The sequence below is a fragment of the Ahaetulla prasina genome, chromosome 6, assembly GCF_028640845.1.
Source record: "Ahaetulla prasina isolate Xishuangbanna chromosome 6, ASM2864084v1, whole genome shotgun sequence".
NCBI classification, from domain to species: Eukaryota; Metazoa; Chordata; class Lepidosauria; order Squamata; family Colubridae; genus Ahaetulla; species Ahaetulla prasina.
The window spans coordinates 35,378,143-35,399,779 of NC_080544.1; the positions used below are offsets into that span (position 1 = coordinate 35,378,143).

The window sequence follows — 21,637 nt, forward strand, 5'->3', positions numbered from 1 at the left end:
CAGCTGGGAAAAACCATGATCTTGGCCATGTATACTATTTTGTGGAGATCTGTCAGAGTCTTTCTATTGGATGATGGCTTAATAGCGGATAATTGCTAAATAATAAAGAAAACTATGATAGTATGACTCAGTGTATTCCTCAGAGTCACATAAAAGCCTGTTCTATCTCCCCAGAATTCATAGCTATAAACTTTCAGAATAAAAGAACGAGACATCAAAAGCTGTAGCTCTTTTAATCCATATTTAATGTTAAATGGAAGTTGCTTATATTTTTTGTGTTTGTTTTGAAACTTACATCTCATTCTATGATAAACCAGAACTTGGTTCTGAAATGTTTAATTTGAATCGAAGTGTCAGGAACATTTTAGCAGTAGGAATGCAAATAACCTTATAATTTTGGTCCCCTGCAGAAACAGGGTGGGCCTAAGTCAGCGGTGTCAAACTCATGTTGTCACATCATCACATGACATCACAACTCCCCCCCCACTAAAACGGGGTGGGCCAGCACTTGACACATCTGGCCCATGGCCCGTGACTTTGGCACCTCTGGTCTAAGTCATATGACGACAGCACGTATGAAACCCCTGATCTCTTGGGCTGTTGTAATGCCCTTAAGGTCAGCTGTGCCATCCCAATAGATGCATTACCCTAATTTTAGTGGTGGCATAATAGGTATAAGGAGAAGCTGCATCTGTATGGGGCAGTAGGTTTAGAACTTTTTGTAATGGAGCAGAACCTGGTTGTGTTTCAGGCAGCAACAGTCAATTGGTTTACTGGTTTGGGGTTGTCGTAAAAATCAATTTAATTTTATTTTTTACTGCCAGAAATTAAGGGGTTTTCTGTCTTTGGGTACTATGCATCTTGGCTTGAATGACAAAATAGCTATGAGCCTCAAAACAGGAAATGTAAACCAAAGTAACTAAATATCAATAATTTTAAGGCTTATATACCACTTTGTAGTGTTTTATAGCCCTCTCTGAGTGGTTTACAGAGTCAGCTTATTGCCCCTAACAATCTGGTTCTTCATTTTACCCAGCTTGGAAGGATGGAATCCTGAGTCAAATAAGGGGAAAATACTATCATTCAATATATACTAATGTGATTTGAGGTGATTGTGATTGACCAGGAAGGAGACCTTGGACTTGAAAATTACTAACTTACTTACTTACTTTCTTTCTTTCTTTCTTTCTTTCTTTCTTTCTTTCTTTCTTTCTTTCTTTCTTTCTTTCTTTCTTTCTTTCTTTCTTTCTTTCTTTCTTTCTTTCATATGCTGTCTATCTTACTCTGAAAAGCAAATCTGGGATAGAGGGTATTAAGAAAACGTTGACCTGCTCTGTGCAATAAACCTGGGAAACAACGAATCTCATGTAAGGGAGACCCACTTGGATGTGACAGTTTGACACCAAACAGTAAATGCTTCACAGCTTCACTAGTTTTCCTGTGGTTACAGATGATATCCATTTTTTACATTTCATGCCCATATTGGAAAGATACTGAGAGGGAAGTTGAAAAGTATGGTAGGCTCTAATGCCTACTGACATGAGCAGACAATGAACATAAACACAATTCATTAAACTCTGGGTGCCTGTCAGAACTCTTTTGGGAAGGTAAAGCTGGCACCGCTTTGAGCTTCAATCGCTTCATCAACTCTCAGCTTCTCTAACTTGGCAAACTACTGGTCTGCATGTTGCTCTCTCTTGTGCTAATGGAACATTACATTTCTGTGCTGGTCCTGTTACTGCAAATGGGCCTTTCAACTCTTAGCGTTCCAAATAGGGGCTCAAGACAGCACTCTGAAGCTAACTGTTAGTCTTAAATTCTTCATGATTGGGAAAGGATGACGTCTTTCAACGAAGATTGCATGCCTGCCCGGATAAAACTAACTAGTGTTGGCCTATTTTAAGAAGAGGTGGTAGAAACCTGTTCTGTAAAGGTTAGAAATTTCTTTGTGCCAACATCTTTCTCTGTTTTTTCCTATTCTTGCTGCACCATATCTCAATGGGCAGGCCTGATTCTGCAATCAAATAAAACAGAGCAGTAGACGAGCCATATCAGACCTAAGCAAGTTGAATATGCTTCTCCCCATATTCCTTCTGTAATAAAATTTATATTGCCCCGTTATCTAATAGATTATCTTAAGAATATTACCAGCAAGCCACACCTTTGAGGCAATCATGTGCTTCTCCAAAAAGGCCAAGCTTTGCTAATGTGACCTATCTAGTATGAGAATGAAGGGAGAGGCACTTTCCCAAGAGTGAGGGAAGAGCTCAAACCTGTCAGCCAGCTATTGTCAAGACCCTCATGGTGCCTTAAAATTATAAAAACAAAGTTCTCACAGAACCTGACTAGACAGGTTTATTGCAGAAGCTGGGAAATTGAATGTATGTGGCTTGGTCCTCCTTTGTCACTGAATACATGTAGGGCAAGGCCTACCTATCACCCTTCATCCCTTTTCTAGTTGCATCTTGGTTTAATGGGGAAGGTGACAATGACTTCTTTGATACTGCAAAAAAATTATGTCTATTCTGCAATAACCCTAACCCTAACCCTAACCCTAACTCTAACCCAACATCACAACTATATCAACAACTGATACCTCAGAAAATGCAGCATTCCAAGACAGCAAATGTTCATTAATTCAACTCATTGGTCACCTTTGTATACAAACAGTCGCTTTTCCAGGTCCACTTCAAGCAAGTGTTCAGAACCAGGCAACCTTGCTAAGGTTGATAGCCTTTGGTTTGAGCTTTTCCTAGGTTCTCTTACTTATTTTGATATTTTTAATTGGAATAATGGTGAATGACTAGGAAGATAAAACACAGAAGCAGCAACCAAATAAAACAGAGCAGTAGACTAGCCATATAAGAAATATCTAAACAAGCTGAATATGCGTTTCTTTATATTCCTTCTGTATTAAAATTTATATTGCCAAGCCCTCAGGTTATATTTCTATTTATAGCAATATGCATAGCATGTGTGTATACAGTATTATATCAATATATTTCCATCTCCTCCTTCAAATCTGTATCTATATAAAATGTTGGAAAGATAACTGGCATACATCCATCCCTTACAACTTGTAAACTATATTTTGTTGAAAGATTTATAGATATCTGTCAATAGTTGGGTTTAGTAATCTGGTGACTCCTAGGTATCTTGCATTTCAGTTCCACTTAGCTTCAGAAAATGGTAAAGGATTGTGGGAGTTCAAAACGCCTGGCTACCTGATTGGTTATGGTGGTATATTGGTTGACATATTACTCAATCAATATCTTTTCTTGAGGTGTCCTTGGTGCCCTCTAAGCTCAGAATGGGATAATTTGGTGTGGCCAGCTCAGCATAGCCAGCTCACCCCCACCAAGTCATCTCTGCCAACTCACCGCCTCCAAGTTGTCATTGGACAACTCAACATGGCCAATTTGCTGCAGGGAAAACTCATTGTGGGCAGCTGAAGAGCCGGGTGGGCAAGGGCAGATAAACAAGTGAGCTGGCAGCAGTGACCTGGCTCTACCGAGCTGGCAGTGCTGAGTTGTCCTAGACCAGGGATGTCAAACTCAATGCCTGTGGGCTGTTGTGTCTTGCCCGCCCTCAGAGCAGCCGGGGCCTTCTTATCTGCTCCCAAACACGGAGGAATGTATGCCTCCCGGCCCCAGTCCTGGCTCCATGCCCAGACAAACTGCAGAAGAAGGAGCACCTCCCGGCCCCAGCCCTGACTCCATGCCCAGGCAAACGGAGCAGCTAGACCCCTCCCCCTCCTCCACAGCATGTGAGCCTGAGGAGGGTTTATTACCAACAGCTGATTGGAGTGACCCTCGCATCAGAAGATTGGATAGGCGGAGGCAACAGAAGGAAGGGAGGGGCAGGCCTTAATGAGTGCTGAGTCATGGAGCCTTTATATAGGCCACCCATGGCCTATATAAAGGATCTGCTTTCTGGCAGTCTCTGAGTCAGGCAAAGTCGAACTTATCTTGCTGAAGTCACTTACTGGTCTCCTGCCTGCTCTGAGGACTTTGCTAGGACTTTGGGCAGAGCTGCAGAGGCAAGCCTGATTCGGATTTCCCTGACCCGACCATCAGCGGAGGAGTGGGACACGACAGTGGGCTGGATCTGGCCTGTGAGGTCCTTTTCCTTTTGCATTTGAGCAAGGAAGGGCAGGAAAGGAGAAAGGGAAAGAGGAAAGACAAAGAAAAAGAAGAAAAGATGGAAGAGTGCAAGGAAGGAAAAGTAAGGAAAGAGGGGAAGGAAGAAGAAAGGAGAATGAAGAGGGAAGGAAAAAGAAGAAAAAGAAGGAAGGAAGGAAGGAAGGAAGGAAGGAAGGAAGGAAGGAAGGAAGGAAGGAAGGAAGGAGATTATAATGAGAGTGAGTGAGGGTCTCAGGAAAGTCCTGCCTTAGCACTTGGCCACCACAGGTGCCGCTGACACAAGTCCTGTGTCACACCCACCATGGCCTTCTGGCCATGCCCCAGTCCCTCCCCCCGACCCTCTGAGGTCAAACACAACCCTGATGCGGCCCTCAATGAAATGGAATTTGACACCCCTGTCCTAGATCCCTCTGAGTTTGGCTATTTTCCTGCAGATGTTTCATTATCCAAGCTAGGTAGCATCATCACTGCCTTTCTTCCTTGTCCTGATTATTACAGTTTAGCAATAGCTTTAGTCACAGAGGATGCATGCATATCAGTGACTCACCCTCTTTGCCTACCAATTAGTAATAAATAAGCATTCTATTTTTAATCCTTTTGCACTCTATACTTTCGTGTCTTTAACTAGTGATTGCCGAGGAGCGCAAATATCCTCGGCTATGAAAGAAAGTTCAACCCAGCTTTATAATATGTCTTTTTGTGCTCTCTTCTTTCAAAAGCTTGCTGAAGCACTTGTTACTGACTTTGCTTGTTAGTTTCCCCTATAACTTTCTTAGAAAAAAAAGAGAGAAAAGAAAAAAAAAGGGGAGGAGAGGAAGGATTTGTGAGAGATGACTTTTTTTTGCCTGAATGCTTTATGAAAAAAAAAATATTCCATAATGGATAATAATGCTTCAAATAATCTGGACAGCTTTCAGTTAAAAGAATGTTAGCCATTCACCAATCATCTCTAAACTTGTATTGAAACAACTTGGAATCAGACAGAATTGCCTTTTCTTCAGCAGCAACTGCCCTGTTTAGACTTCATTAATGAGGCCACAGTTGACACTGCTAACATCCAGCAAGCATTAACAACGTAGCTTCCTTCTAGGGTAGGAATATTATTGATGCTGAATACTTTTATTTATTTTTTTAAGAAGGAGCACTGAAGGAACAGCTTGACAACTCATATATATCCATTATACCCTTACTGGCAGCAAGGCAATAATTAAACATAGGGCTTCTTTATGTTTTGTATTTCCCCCTTTTTATTGCAGAAGATAGGGTGGTGGGAATCCCTATCCATTGAGTCAACAAATGTTTTAACCCCATTTGCCAATATAAGTCAGAAGACAGGAAAAAAAGTCATCTTGACTTTTTCTCCCCTTTCCAAACTTAGTTCTAGAAGCTCCTAAGAATAATTCAGATTTCAGCTTTTTTTCCTTCCTTCCTTCCTTCCTTCCTTCCTTCCTTCCTTCCTTCCTTCCTCCCTCCCTCCCTCCCTCCCTCCCTCCCTCTCCCTCTCCCTCTCCTTTATTAAAACAGAACAAAGGAAAGGAAAAAAATCAATAAAAATAAGAAAATAGAGCAAAGCAGCAACACAAATAAGGGCTTCTCATACATTTATGTATGTTTTTAAATTTTTTGACAACTATTTCAATAAAGAATGTAATCAGCCATGGATAATTTATGACCATACATTCTTGATTTACATTAGAATAATCTGTAGTTTGTTTTGTACACCTGAGAATGGATAGTGTCCTGCCACCTATACATTTCTCCCGATACCTTCTTTCTCTGTTTTCCCAAAAACCCTTTACTGTAATATTTTACACCTCACTGATCATAATTGGTCTGCATTGCTTTCATGGGTGCCTTCATTTTTTCCCCCTGTTCTGAGGGGAATTTTTCTTTTCTTTTGTGACTATCACCTCAGCAACAGGCCAGACCTTTTATAAGGTTTCCCCTCATCTCTTCAGTCACCTTGAAATTTTTTTCCCTGACTGAGGCAAGGAGAAACAGAAGACAGGTTGCATAGCAATGTGGTTACTAACTTAAGCAATGGCTAATTTGGGAGCAGTAGCAAGAAAGGAAGTGGTTTCTCTATCACTCACAGCCTTAGTAGTTGTGTGTTTATGACTTCAGATTCATGTCTTGACTACCTGCACATTCCTGACCTATCCAAGGAAAGAATGGCTTCCTCAAGGTTCACGGAGAAGCTGTTAGTTAAAAATACAAAAAAAAAGGTCTCTGCTTATCTCTGCTAAGAGATAACTTTGCTACTTAAAGTGAAAGGAGTCCTGCTTTTGAGATTTCTTCAACCTTATTCCATTCCTTTTCAATAAATCTTGTTAAAGAAAACTGAAAAATCTTTGTTTGACGTTGGCCACCATGAGCTTGATACCCTTCTTTCCTTCTTTAAGAATGAATCCTCCGGTATAGGGTGATTATGCTGTTGTTGTTTTACCGTAAAATCATGTGTCAGGAGGGAATCCAGCACCCCCAGTTTCTGCAGACCCCAATGCATCGAACTTCATTGCCTTCACTATTTCCTGGTTTTGTTTCAGTCCCACATTTGATGAGTAAGCTCATTACAGAATTTTGAAAACAGCTCTTGTTTTGGCATCTTGATTCTTGCTGCCTTTGGGAATCATTTTAGATTCACATAAGAGCATTCTCTAGTTTTTTTCCTATTCAAAAAGAGAGTAAGCTTGACAGCCTGTCAAATTAGCTCCAGGCTGTAAATAAGAAAGACCGGGTTGTTGTGCAAAACTCTCTCGGAACTGATTTTAAGAGAGGCTTTAATAAATGTGGAAAATAAGACTCATCTTAAAACTACTAGAAGGAAGATAAAAAATAAATAAATCTAAATGAGCCTTCTCCAATTAGGGTCAGCATTATGGTTGCGCAGATTGATGTAAATCAGCTCCATTTTATGTTCCACTTCAAATGGCAGATTTCTGCTTCAGAAGATAGAATGCTTAATAAAAAAAACACAACCCTCTGCTAGAGATAAATTTGCTGGTCTGTTTAGGGATACAATGAAGATTCTTGCATAGTCATGTGGACTTTCTATGAGGAAAGAAAAAAAAATCCAAGTAGCACAGTTTTGAGAGCTTTGGCTGTGAAAATTAAGAAGCCAACAACTTCCACTGGCTTTTTAAAGCAGTCATGATTAATTTTTTTTTTAAATGGTCGGGAAATGAAGGAGAAATAAAAATGTTAACTAGATTTTGTTGCCAAATCCCAGTCATGGATTTGCTGGGAACAAAATAATAATAAAAAATCCAAATATATTCCTAGCAGAATCCTTGATAAAAATATTTTCCAAGTTGGAGAAGGATATTCTTAAACAGTTTCATTCGCCAGATAATGTGTTTTTGAAGTTTTAATGCTGCAATGATTGCTCTATGGATGATGGTAATGTTGTCATGCACAAACATTGGTAAGTTCTGTATCATGGGAGCCCCTAACTTCTGCAATTTAACAAGTGGCTTTTATTCTCCACCACAAAAATTGTCACCACAAAATTTGGTATTTGATGGAGAGATGGAATTACCATCTTTTCAATCACATAACCCAGCTGGCCAAGAACATCTGCAAGGAGAGAACAAAAAGTCAGGAGAGCAGCTGGCATCACACAATGAAGCTCTGCCTCTTTTCACCTCAGTCATATATTTGAAGGGTGCAAAAAGGGGCGGGGCTTCAATCATGCCGTTATCTTGACTTTTTTTATTCCCCCTTCCAGATTCCCCTTATGGTAGCATATAACAAGCCAAATAAAGGTATAGTATGTGAAAATTTAAACTAAATAATAAAACCACATTAATTCATGAAATGTAGGAGGAGAAGTGGCAGAATCTGGGGGCAGAGTTAAAAGAGGGATCAGCCTAGAATCCCTATGTAGCCTTTGTCGGACCATATCTGCTCCCCCCCAATAATGTTGATCTAACATTTTTCTAACTCCTATCATATACTGTTAGCTGACAATATTCCTGTGTACAGACATGAGTTTAATCAGTATAGTTCAGATTCATGTGTGAACTGGGTCTTTGGTGCCTGATATTAAAGCAATAATCTAAGAAGTTCAAAAAATAAACTTTCTGATTCTATTTCACAGCTTTCCAGTTCTAGACATGTCGGACAAGATATTAGAACCTAGATTTTGGATCTTTCCCCTTGTGATTGTGGCTGGTCCAATTCATAGAAAATGCTAAGAAAATTTTAAAGCAAGCTTGATTTTTAAACAAGCCATATATTACACATAAAACTTAGCATGTGTATTAACTTGCTATGCAATATTTATCTACATTTGTATACTGCTTAATCCTATCAATCTAAACACACTTAGTGACAAAGTTGTGTAAACAGCCCTTTTTCTTATTCTCTCTCAGGTACAACTTCTTTCGTTCATGTGGACGTATCCTGCAGGTAAGAATGATGTAATCTAGGAATATTTGTTTAACTGTTCACACAAGGCATCAAATCATAGTTTAATTGTTTATTGACAATGTCAACTGATTGAATTTTCTTAAATAATAGGTTATAAATGATTTTATATAGGTTTACAAACATATATATAAAACCAAATCACCATACTATGATTTGCGGTGATAAATGATGCTGTTGGTCTTTCCATGCATAGAGTATATTTTCTGTGTTTGTTTTTGTCCAGTTCAAAATCTTAGAAGCACAAATGTATTCTGTACAGTCTATTCAGAAGTATCATTGAATTCTGCTAGCTTAAACAGATCAAGAATTGTAGACTTAGAGAAGATTGCCCACTATTAACTCCAATGGCTATGAAGAATATTCTAGATTTTGACAAAACTTGTCTATCAAATCTGAAAATCAGGCTAACCAGAAATTGCTTTAAACAACTTCCATATCCTTCAAACAAGATAGAATTGAAACTCCCAGAATTTTGCATGGCCAGAGATATTTTTTTCTTTCTCCTTATATTATTCTGGCGTCAGATCCCATTTCACACAAATATTGTTTTATCTTACTGGCAGTTGATCAGGAAGCAGTTGTGCTGGTGTGAGAGGGTAAATGGAAGAGAAAAGGGGTGAAGAAGATCAATTCTAGTCCTTGAAGTTGTTGCGGAGAGATATAAAGACAACAATTCTTTTGGTCCAGCATGATATATAGGTGCTGGGAACTACCAGAGCTGAGGTGGTGCAGTGGTTAAAGTGCAGTATTGCAGGCTACTTCAGCTGCAGTTCAGCAGTTCAAATCTCACTAGGCTCAAGGTTGACCCAGATTGTTGGGGGGAAGATGCTTAGAGAGGGCTATAACAGCACTATGAAGCGGTATATAAGTCTAAGTGCTATTGCTATTGCTACAACCCGGGGAGGAATAATTGGAGAGAAAGAGAAGGAGAAGAGAAAAAGAAAAAGATTGTGTAATATAGAGTGGCTGGAGAGAAAAGTTGGAAAGTAGAGTTATGTGAGAATGCAGAGTGGTTGTTGATTCCTGGTCGGTCAGAGGCGGGGAGAAGAAAGGTCCAGGTCCAGCTTCTCTGGAAGAAGAGAAGTGAAGTCGTAGAGAGACAACATCTTCACACAAGACAATATGGGAAGGAGGAAGGCAGCAGTGAAGCCCTGGTCTCTGGGGAAGGACTGGGCAGAGAATCCTGAGAGAGGTTCTTCCCCAACAGAGAAGATGCAGTTAGTAATTGGCCAGCAGATCCAAGAAAAGGTGATGAGCAATACAGGATTCATGGTTGTAAATCCAGCATATTCCTTTCGTTTCATCTCTTCAACAGGCCCAGAAATGGGGGGAGAAGATGGAGTGAACGGGAAGGAAATGAAACCCCATTGGTGGGAGAGATGGAAGGGAGTAAACTCTGGGAGAGAAACTAAAAGGGAAAACTGATATTGGGTAAAAGCCAAGATAAAGTTTTATATACCTGTTGTAAAAAGTTTCAATGTATATAGTAGAAAAGTCTCCACTGTCTTGGTTTCTGTATGTCAATTGCCGTATGTGAAAACCAGACTATACCCCCACTGCTAAAACCTATGACAAAGACTGTGAGTATCAACAGGATGATTTAATTATTTTTGAAGCCTGGAATCCTAAAGATATTTTGATCTATTTTAAGGCGCGTTATGTGTCTTCTATGATTTATATATTAATATATAATTATTATATATTTGATATATATATATATTTGATTATATATAATCAAAAGTCCCTGGCTCATTTTTTAGCTGACATCCAGAGTTTGACATAAGAATCTCAACTACCGCAATTGTTTGTAATATCATTGTTCAGTTATTGAGTGTTCTTCCTTCAACATGATGGCTTAGTATAGCACAAGGGTCAGCTCTGGAGCGGCATGTGGCTCTTTCACCCCTCTGCTGCGGCTCCCTGTCACTCAAAATATATGTCACAACCACCAATGTGTGACACCCGCCGGCATGCAATTTATTGAGCTTTTCAACCCCCAGTAGGCTAACCATGGATAAATCCAAGAAAAGAAAAGTGTCAGAAGAAAACAGAATGTTTAATTCAACTACCGTGTTTTCCCGAAAATAAGACTCTGTCTTATATTTTTTTGAACCCCCAAATAAGCACTTGACCTTATTTTTGGGGAGGTCTTATTATTTTTTGGGGGAAGGCTTATTTTAGTGCATGCACTCCAAAGCTCAATTGGGCTTATTATCAGGGGATTTTTGGGCAAACAGGGTACATATACTAGTTTTGTGACTGCTCAAGAAATAGTCAGGCACAGGAAGGTTTTGTGGCTCCTGGTGTTTTCTTTTCTGTGGGAAACAGGTCGAAATGGCTCTTTGAGTGTTTAAAGTTGTGGACCCCTGGTATAGCATTTTCAAGTTCTGCATGCCCCAAGAAAAAAATTAATTTGGCATTCCCAATCATTGCAGTCTAACTTGGAATGTGCTTTTGGAGATCTTCCTAATATAGATTATGTTTTTAAATTTTAAATGTTCATGGCAGATAGTTTGCAGTCACATTTCACATCATGAGAACACAATACACCATGGCACAATCTCTTAGTGTGCAAAATTCTTTTTTAAGTCCAGTGTTTGGGACTACATCTATTGAATACTTCTCATTGAGGGAGTACAGATTATCAAACTCTGTTCAGGAGAGCAGTTGGAATCAAATATTGCTGCACCTCTTCTTATAGGGCGGGCTTGGAAGAGCGGTGAAAGGTGGAGAAATAGTTACCAGGATTGTAATGTATTACTGTAAGTTTTGGCGGGAGTTTTAGGCGGGAAATATCTCGTCTCTGATTGGATGCAGCCTCAGGCTGAAGTGTATATAAGGAGAGGTTTTTCTCCAGAGTTTTGCTGGGTCACACTATATTAAAGAGCTGTTGTCACTAACCTGGTCTCCTGCCTCGTCAATACCCAAACTTAACATTGGCGACGAAGGTGGGATTTTGAGGCAGAGCACCAGAACAGAGCTGAACTCACTACGAGACTCAAACCCAGCAAGGTGACGGCGAATGCAGCGATGACCGGCTACACGCCACCCACTCCGTTTGACCCTGCCCAGGAGACATGGGGAATATATATGACCCGTTTCGAGAGTTTCCTGGAGGCCAACGAGCTACAGGGAGTCTCCGACAACCGTAAACGGGCTTACTTCATAAGCCACTGTGGGTCCGCAGTCATCGCCGTCGCAGAAGCCCTAGCGGAGCCAACACCGCTACACTCCGTATCGTGGCAGACCCTTCAGACCCTCCTGAAGAATCACTACGCACCAGCCCGTCCAAATACGCTCGACGGTACGAGTTTGGGGGCGCGAGGCAACAAGAAGGCGAGTCTATCAGCGACTACATGGCAGCCCTGAGACAAGCCCCCAAGCATTGCGAGTACCGCGATCTGGACGAAGAGCTGCTGGAACAACTTATACGGGGGGTCAGAGACATCCGTTTGAGGAGACGGTTGCTAGCCAAGAGCAACCTGACATTGGCAAACGCTCTGGACGAAGCCAGAGCCCATGAGATGTCCAACCATGCAGCAGACACCTTACAAAGCGACTCACGCCGATGGCGGGCGCAAAGCCGAGCACAGTCCACCACGAAGAAACCTATCGTGAGTCAACCAGCGAAGAGGAGGAAGAAGTCCACTACACCGGAAAATCGACAAGGAAGACCCGGAGGAATGCGGAAGTTGCGGGCGACATCAGCGCCAAAGATGTAAGTTCAGGGACGCCATTTGCGGCGGTGTGAAAGGAAGGGCACCTGGCTCAAGTCTGCCGAGCACCCTTCCTCCGCCGAAAATTCAAATCGCCAATCAGAGCGGCTCTGAGTCAGAGATGCAAACCCCACATTCCCGAAATTTCAAACCAGCCAATCAGAGCGAGATCGGCGAGGCGACCGCGATTGGCCAGGAAAGAAAGAGCGAAGTCAAACCGAATGACTGTTACCATAGACCACGCAGCTACCCGCATCGAAGAAAAGATCTTCACAAACCCGACATTGAAGGCGTACCGTGCCGACTGGAAGTAGACACAGGATCAGCTATCACAATCATGTCCTGGGACACTTTTGTGAAAGCCTTGCCACACATCGCAAAGCGCAAGCTACAGAAACAACGGCCCGGGTGCAGGATTACCAGGGCAACCGCATCCCTGTTCGAGGGACAACGACCGTCGAGGTCAAGTACGGGACATACGAAAAGACCCTGCCCATCACGTTAGTCGAAGGAACTTGCCAAGCTTGTTGGGGCTAGACTGGTTCCGGGCGTTGGGAATGGGGTGACTGGCGCCCACCGGACCGGATGCAACCTGCAAAACACCCTAATGGAGGAATTCGCAGACGATTCGAGGACCGTTTAGGCAAGTACAAGGGACCCCTATCTCCTTCAATTTAGACCCCAAATAGCCCCCATTAGGTTAAAGGCAAGGAGGGTTCCTTTTGCACTCAAACCTAAAATCGACAAAGAGTTAGATAAATTAGTCAGCCAGGGGATACTAGTGCCAGTTGACCATGCCAAATGGGAGACGCCAATCGTCACCCCTGTAAAACCAGACGGGTCCATAAGAATTTGCGCTGATTACAAGGCTACCTTGAACAAAGCATTGCAAAAGAGCGCCTACCCAGTTCCAGTAGTGCAACACTTATTGCACTCACTAGGGCACGGACAAGTTTTCGCCAAATTAGACTTGGCACAAGCGTACCAGCAGCTACCCGTAGATGCTAGCACAGCTGAAGCCCAGACCATTGTAACGCACCGAGGTGCCTTTAAATGCACTCGGTTACAGTTTGGGGTAAGCGTAGCCCCTGGGCTATTCCAAAATCTGATGGAACGACTCCTACAGGGGCTACCAGGAGTCGTGCCCTATTTCGATGACGTGTTGGTATCGGGAAAGAATTTGGAAGAACTGGGGGAGCGGCTGAGGAAAGTTTTGGCCATTTTCCGGTCAGCCGGCCTGACAGTTAAAGCAAAAATGCCAGGTGGGGTCGAGTCAGTGGAATTTTTGGGATATAGGATAGATAAGAATGGAATTCACCCCACCGAGAGTAAGGTCAAAGCGATAAAGAGAGCCCCAGCACCCAAAAACAAGACAGAACTCAGGCTTTCCTGGGTCTGGTAAACTTTTATGCTGTATTTTTAAGAAACAAAGCAACCGTTGCGGAACCGTTGCACAAGTTGTTAGGAAAAAACGCTGTTTGGTCTTGGGGAAAGACAGAAAACAGAGCATTTGAGGCAGTCAAAAACTTGCTATCAAGCGAAAGCCTGTTAGTCCAGTACAGTAGCAGGCTGCCGTTAGTACTGGTCTGTGATGCATCCCCCTATGGAGTAGGTGCTGTACTTAGCCACAGACTCCCAAACGGCACTGAAGCCCCTATAGCGTTCTATTCATTTAACGATGTCCCGGCTGAAAGAAATTACAGCCAACTAGATAGGAGGCTCGCAATAGTGTCAGGCGTGAAGAAATTTCACGAACACGTTTTGGGCGAGACTTTGAAATTGTGACGGATCACAGACCGCTATTGGGGTTACTGGCTGGCGACCGCCCAACGCCAGTAGCACTCTCACCTAGACTGACCAGATGGACTATTTTTCTGGCCGCCTACTCCTACAAACTACAACATCGGCCTGGAAAGGAGCTGGGGCATGCAGACGCACTGAGCAGATGCCCATTACCAGGGGAAATCGAGGACCCCACCCCGGGCGCACCGTTCTACTAATTGACTCTTTGGACTCTGGCCCAGCCACATCTCAGGAAGTGGCTCGGGCCTCATACCGGGACGTTGTATTAAGAACTGTGATTGGATGGGTTCAAGGGATGGCCACTGCGGGCGGCGTTTTAAAGAGTTTGTAAAGAAAAAGGGAATTGTCTGTACAAGGGGTGCCTGCTCTGGGGGATAGGGTAGTGGTCCCCGAAAACTAAGGAAAAAGTCCTGAACTCCTGCATGAGGGTCACCCAGGAATTGTGAGGATGAAGGGGTTAGCGAGGAGCTATGTCTGGTGGCCCCAAATGGACAGGGAAATCAGTGACAGGTAGGCCGATGCCAAGTCTGTCAGGAATCCAGACCACTACCTCCCACGGCCCCAGTGTTGGAGTGGGAGAAACCCCAAGGCCCTTGGTCCCGCATACATATTGACTTTGCCGCCCATTCCACGGCCAAACATTTCTAATTGTGGTGGATGCATTCTCCAAATGGCTGGAGATCATCCTAATGAAATCCACAACCGCTGGAACTGTCACTGCAGCCCTAAAACACCTTTTCGCCACATGGGCTACCGGACACCATCGTGTCCGATAACGGTCCACAGTTCACCGCAGCATTATTTGAAGGGTACCTGGCTGAAGAGGGCATCCGACATGCCTCTCAGCGCCGTTCCACCCTGCGTCGAACGGCCTTGCTGAACGATTTGTTCGGAGTGCGAAGAGGCGCTGTCACGAAGTAGCCCCGGGATTGGCAGTCACAAATCGACGATTCCTAACTGTCCAACATAGGACCCCCTGTGTAGCCACTGGCCGCAGCCCAGCCGAGCTGCTAATGGGGCGAAAGCTAAGATGCCCACTAGACCGGCTGCACCCAAGCTACATACAAGACGGGTTCAGAACTAAACCGGAGAAACTCAGAGAAATAGCCATAGGAGACACAGTATGGGCTCGGAATTACAGCGCCGGCCCTAGCTGGAGGAGGGGGAGAATCATAGACCAAACGGGCCCTAAATCCTATCTAGTGGAGCTAGACGATGGCCGAATCTGGGGACGCCACATAGATCAATTAAGAAATAGAGTGAGCGATAAGACGGAATTAGGCGAGACCAGCCCTGACTTTGATTTAATTAACCCCACAGCTGACTGGAGCCGAGAACAAACAGAAATCGTAAGCAAAGAACCAAACAGAGACTTATCTGAGTCAGGCGAGGTCCAGCGACACCCTCCGGTCCCTCTAGAGGACAGCAGGCCCGAGCCGGCGAATAATCCAGGGCCGGATGGCCGGGAGGAGGAGCTCAGAGGAACGAAAAGTCCCTCCGGCACGCTCGACTCAACTCCAGAAAGTGAACTGCGCAGGTCCGGGAGAGTCAGGAGACGCCCCACGTACCTGCAGGACTACGTAGAGAAGTAGTATGCAAATATGGGCAAAGTGCCTTCTGGGAGGGAAGGAGTGTAATGTATTACTGTAAGTTTTGGCGGGAGTTTTAGGCGGGAAATATCTCGTCTCTGATTGGATGCAGCCTCAGGCTGAAGTGTATATAAGGAGAGGTTTTTCTCCAGAGTTTTGCTGGGTCACACTATATTAAAGAGCTGTTGTCACTAACCTGGTCTCCTGCCTCGTCAATACCCAAACTTAACAAGGATAACCTGAGCTTTATTCAGTCTATAGTAGAGTAAGAGAAAGTGGTGCAGTAGAAAGCCAGTGAATTAATTATATGTCATAGAATTTAACATATTGATAGTATACTTACTATGGTGAGGATCTCTCTACTCTGCCATGTCACTATGGTATCAATAGCTACCTCTGTCCAGTGAAAGTGAGAACAGTCCCGATGATTACACATTGGGGTAATGCACGTAGGCCTCGACTTACAACAGGTAATTTAGTGACTGTTCGAAGTTACAACGGCACTGAAAAAGTGAGTTATGACCATTTTTCACACTTATCATCAGATATCTAATCTCTAGCAATCTGTTGCTCAATTTAAGATCAACATAGAATACATTAATCTAGCCATATAAAAAATTCACGTGAGTATGGATAACTATATCAAAGTTGATTCTATCTCCACAAGATTGAAGTTATAGTCAAAGAGTTCAGAAATCTGTAACTTCCAGATGTTGGTTGGTAATAACTACCAGATTTTGGTTGGTAATAACTACCAGCTGTTTTCACACCTGGAAATGCTGTTGAAAGTTGTACCAGCAATTTCTAGATGACACCTTCCTGGCTTAAGTTTAAAAAGTTATTTGATAACCTTGGTTTATATTGCTCTGATATGAATATTTTGGCTGTGCCACATTGTCTTATTAGATGCTATCAGTGCAGAAACATTGCCCACTTTATACATATTTATAAACTAGTGTACATATGCATGATCTACATTCATTCAAATGGAAACATTTAAAATAACTTACCAAAAATCGAACTCCATCTATATTTAATTTTTCCACTATTCTGGCACAGTCATGCATCCCAGACTGGAAAAAAGGAAGAAGAGAAGGTGATACTACATTCTGTAATTTACATTTTTTAAATGAAGCACTTGGGATAAGTGTATTGCCTTCCACGGACAGAGTGGAGGTGGGACAGGGGTGAAATCTTGCAGGTTCTGACAGGTTCTGGAGAACTGGTAGCAGAAATTTTGAGCAGTTCGGAGAACCGGCAAATACCACCTCTGGCTGACCCCAGAGTGGGATGGGAATTAAGGTTTTGCAATATCCTTCTCCCAGGAGTGGGGAGGGAATGGAGATTTTGTAGTATCCTTCCCCTGCCACACCCACCTAGCCACGCCTACAGAACCGGTAGTAAAAAAAAATTGGATTTCACCACTGGGATGGGAGGAACCAACAGGTCCAATGATGGAAATTGTGTCATGAAGTTATCCTGTTGATGTTGATGCAATACTAAGATGGGGCATTTGCATTAACAATCGATACATAGCTTGAACTTGTAGAAGTCTCTATATAATAACTCTGTGTACAGTAGAACCTCTGGTCATGAACATAATTCATTCTATAACTTTAGTTGCAACCTGATTTGGTTGTGACCCAAACCTAATTTTGGAAATTTGGTGCTTACAAAAAAAAAAATAAAATGGTGCAGAAGTGGAAATTGCCTACAAAAAAAAAGAAAGTGAATTTTTTGGTCGAAACCCGATTTGGTTATAGTCAAAAGTGTTCGTAACCAGCGGTTCTATTGTATCTTCTATCTATCTGTGTGGCTGCTAGGAGTAAAAATAACTTGATGGCACAGAATGAATAAATGAATGAATGAATGAATGAACCAACAAATGAATGAATGAACCAACCAACCAACCAACCAATGAACCAACGAACGAACGAACCAACAAACGAATGAACGAACCAACCAACCTTCTGAACTCAACCTTTTGGATTTGTTGAGGTAGCACATTTAGCAATTATTTGCATAACCATGGCTTGTGGACTAAATCCAAGTGTACTGGATTCACATATAAGATACCACATATACCACATTTGAGCTTTGAAATTGCAACGGGAACCAGAATGTCCACAAACACTTTATTTGGGGTCTGCCAGTCTCTATGACTCACTTAATTTAAACAAAATAAATATTTTTTAAAAGGCCAGGAAGCAAGGATGGGTAGCATAATGCAAAGTGGAAGTTGTAACATCTTTTGTACTGAAAGATATAGCTCCTGTTATTCTCAGTACACATAAAAGCTCCTTGGCTGCAGTCAAGTGTGTTTTTTTTTGGAAGTGCCCCACCCTTGTCTAAAAAAAGAGTAAGGTTTCATAGTATTTTGGAGTCAGAGGTGTAGGAATTTAGCACCCACCCCCCTCCTAGAAGAATGAAATATTTTAGAAAATATTTAAAAAGGCAGAATATATTTCCCTGGATGAGAAATGGAGAAACATGTTTTAAAGACAAAGCAGCTTCCTGACTCCCCCCCACCTTTGTCAATGGGCCATTAAAGCCTCAACCAAGCTCACTCATTCCCCCCCACCTTTGTCAATGGGTCAGAGGTAGAAACTCATTCTCCCCACCTTTGTCAATGGGCCATCATCATCTGCAACATAATAGGATCCATCTAGCAACAGAAACTCACCACATGGCAAGGCTCAGGCAAGCTTGAGGGACAACCTACAATGTTAGCTAAGACCCCTAGATCACCTGGGAGTTTGACAACCAATCAGGATACTCTTCCTGTGCCCCAGAAAGTTCAAAGCTCAGAAAAAGCATAAAGCCAGGGAGCGCACAGGATCTCGCCCCTTTTCTGTTCAGGATCTCAAGCCATGTGATCCTGACCACCATTAAACCATCTTTCCAAGCAGCCTCCATGTTTCCAGTGTCTTTGTCCCCACTTGGAACTGAACCCAGATGGATATTTCTTCCAACAGAGGGAAAGGGAGGTAGCAATCTTAATAGTTTACCTTCTGGTCAACGGACTTGTTATGATAGCCTTTTTTTCAACATGTCCATGAGGTATTCATCACATCCATGATGTGGCTATTGGTCAAAAGATTTTGGAGACCACTGCCCTAGGGAGGAATCTTAGTCTCATTCAAATTTCTGGGCAGGTCATCCAACCTACAACTGTCTCCTATTCACATACTACAGAAGTTGGACTTCAAGTTCTCCTATGGCAGTGATTCTCAAATGTGGGTAAATTACCCAAAATTGAGTAAAAGTGGTTTTTCATTGGGTAATGTCTCAAAAATGCATCGCCCAACCACAACAGGGGCATTTATCTTGACTTAAACTGCTTTAGCGGGTTAAAAAGGCCTTTCTGACGAGCAGTTTTGGTTAATGAAGGAAAAAAAATTGGGAAGCGCTGTCTTATGGACATCCTGCTGCACTCAAAGATCCTATGGCTTACATTGCACAGCTAAAGAGATTAGAGGAGGTACACCTGCACAGAGAATATAAATTTAGCACAAGGTTCTTCATCTGGTGGCAGGGCAGTTGAGGGTTTATTTCAAAGATTTATAACATATTAGTGTTTTTTCTACATAACTCTCTGGTGCATGGACAGCTCCCCACCCCCTGCTTTGCATGTCTAGTTCTTAAAGAGGAAGTTAGTACTCATGGAAAATTCAGTAGTGCAAACATTCAGCAAATTGGACAAAAGGCAAATTTAAAATAAATGTATCAGGACTGTAAAGGTTATTTTTTAAATGAAGAAATGCAATGGATTACACAGAGGGAGAAAATAAGCATCTTCTACATATAGACACACTCTGAGGATTACTCACACATCTGTAAACGTACAGCTGTATTTCAGATTACTTTTACTCTGCATTGTCGATGATGCAGATGATGCTGAATGGGGAGTGGCATTGGTTCTGAGCAACTAATTAACAGGACAATCTATTGGCTTTGTATTTTCTTTCTCTCTTTCACCTATTTCAGGGGTCTCCAACTTTGGTCCCTTTAAGACTTGTGGACTTCAACTCCCAGAGTTCCTCAGCCAGCTTTGCTGGCTGAGGGACTCTGGGATTTGAAGTCCACAAGTCTTAAAGGGACCAAGGTTGGAGACCCCTGACCTATTTAATTCATTCTCTATTTCATATTACACCACTTAGTTAATTGATTTTAATTGTATTTATTGAATGAGTCAGGATGTGGCCGTTTTAAAACAAGCACATTTGGATGATTGCAACATTCTTAGAAGAAGAGAACTTACATGATTGTGGTCAATTTATTAATACTGCACACTTCTGATATAACCAGTTCAGACCAATCTACTACAGAATGCTGGAGAGTATAAAAACAAATACTAATGAGCATAATATTACACTACAGAACAAACAGAAGAGAACATTTATTAATATGTCTAGAAGAAGGATGGACCTGTTAGGGCTCTTTAGTCCTAGGGCATTCTGTTGGCATAGGAAAACCTGGCTAATTCTCACCCAAATATATATGCTTGTTGCGAGGATGGCCCTTGGAACTTGTTCAGTTCAGGTCTTAAAGAAGCCCAGCACCAAATCCATTTCAGATTAGATAGTTTTTATCTCCTCCCTCCCATCTTTTTAATCTTGATTTATTGTTGGAAGAAATATCAATCTGGGTTCAGTTCCAAGTGGGGAAAAAGACACTGGAAACATGGAGACTGCTTGGAAAGATGGTTTAATGGTGGTCAGGATCGCATGGCTTGAGTTCCTGAACAACAACAAAAAAAAAGGTGAGGTGCTGAGCATGCCCTGGCTTTATGCTTTCTCTGAGCTTTGAACTTCCTGGGGCACAGGAAGAGTATCCTGATTGGTTGTCAGACTTCCAGGGGGTGGAGGTCTTGGCTAGCCTTGCTTGGCTGATGTAATCTTCCCAGGTGCGGTGAGTGAGTGAGTTTCTGTTACTAGATGGGTCCTATTGTGTTGCAGATGATGGTCCCATTGACAAAGTGGGAAGAATGAATTTCTGCCTCTGGCCCATTGACAAAGGTGGGGGGAGTGAATTTCTGTCTCTGACCCATTGACAAAGGTGGAGGGAGGCTAGAAGCTGCAGGGAGCTGCTTTGTCCTTAAAACATGTTTCTCCATTTCTCATCCAGGGAAATATATTCTGCCTTTTTTAATATCTTCTAAAATATTTCATTCTTCTAGGAGGGGGTGGGTGCTAACTTCTTACACTATCAACATTATAAAGTATTTATGGAAAACTAGGGTGTGACTGCCCTTAAAAAATGGGGCTGTCTGATTGCCACACTTCAAAAAGGAAATTGCCAAACTGATGAGAATACAGGATAGAAGCCATTTTTTTTCTAAACAGAAAATCATGAGTTAATGGAGATGTAATTGAGTCATATAAACTTGGTAGTGGAAAGTATCACATTCCAATATTATAATCCAGGATTTTTCAATGAAGATAATTAATGGAAGATTCTGCACAATCAGTCAATCAATCAATCATTGTTCATTTAGATCAGGATGGCCACGCCTCATGGACTTTAACCCTGTGGACTTCAACACATCTGGACTTCAACTCCCAGCATTCCTGAGCGAGCCATGCTGGCTCAGGAATTCTGGGAGTTGAAGTCCACAAGTCATAAGAGGTTCCACACCTCTGAGTTAGATTATAATCTATATAATTCAGTGTCACAAGTTTTAAGAGGGTCACAAGGAATTTATGGAGGATACAGCTATCAATTTTTATTATCAGTGAAAGCTATTTATTATCTCCGTCATCAAAGGGAGTCTGCATCTCAGTGCTAGTTGCTAGGCAATGAACTGGATTTCATTTGTATCATGCTTAAGGGTTTCCCCTTTAACTTCTAATTTCAATGCTGAGACAAAATTAGATGGATGTTATGTAAGAAAGTGCATAATTTTTCAATTTCAAGTTTTGAAACTTCTGAGACAATTATTTTGAAGCTGAAGTTA

General features: G+C 42.2%; 1 protein-coding gene across 3 annotated transcripts in view; it reads right to left on the reverse strand.

Moving 5' to 3' along the window:
• The window catches only part of BLNK (B cell linker), a 144,166-nt gene that overhangs the window by 113,624 nt on the left and 8,905 nt on the right, over positions 1–21,637 (reverse strand). For all 3 annotated transcript variants that reach the window (XM_058187428.1, XM_058187429.1, XM_058187427.1), the window contains one exon: positions 16,692–16,754. In XM_058187428.1, coding sequence (XP_058043411.1) covers positions 16,692–16,754 — 63 coding nt within the window. The remainder of the gene's footprint in view (positions 1–16,691; positions 16,755–21,637) is intronic.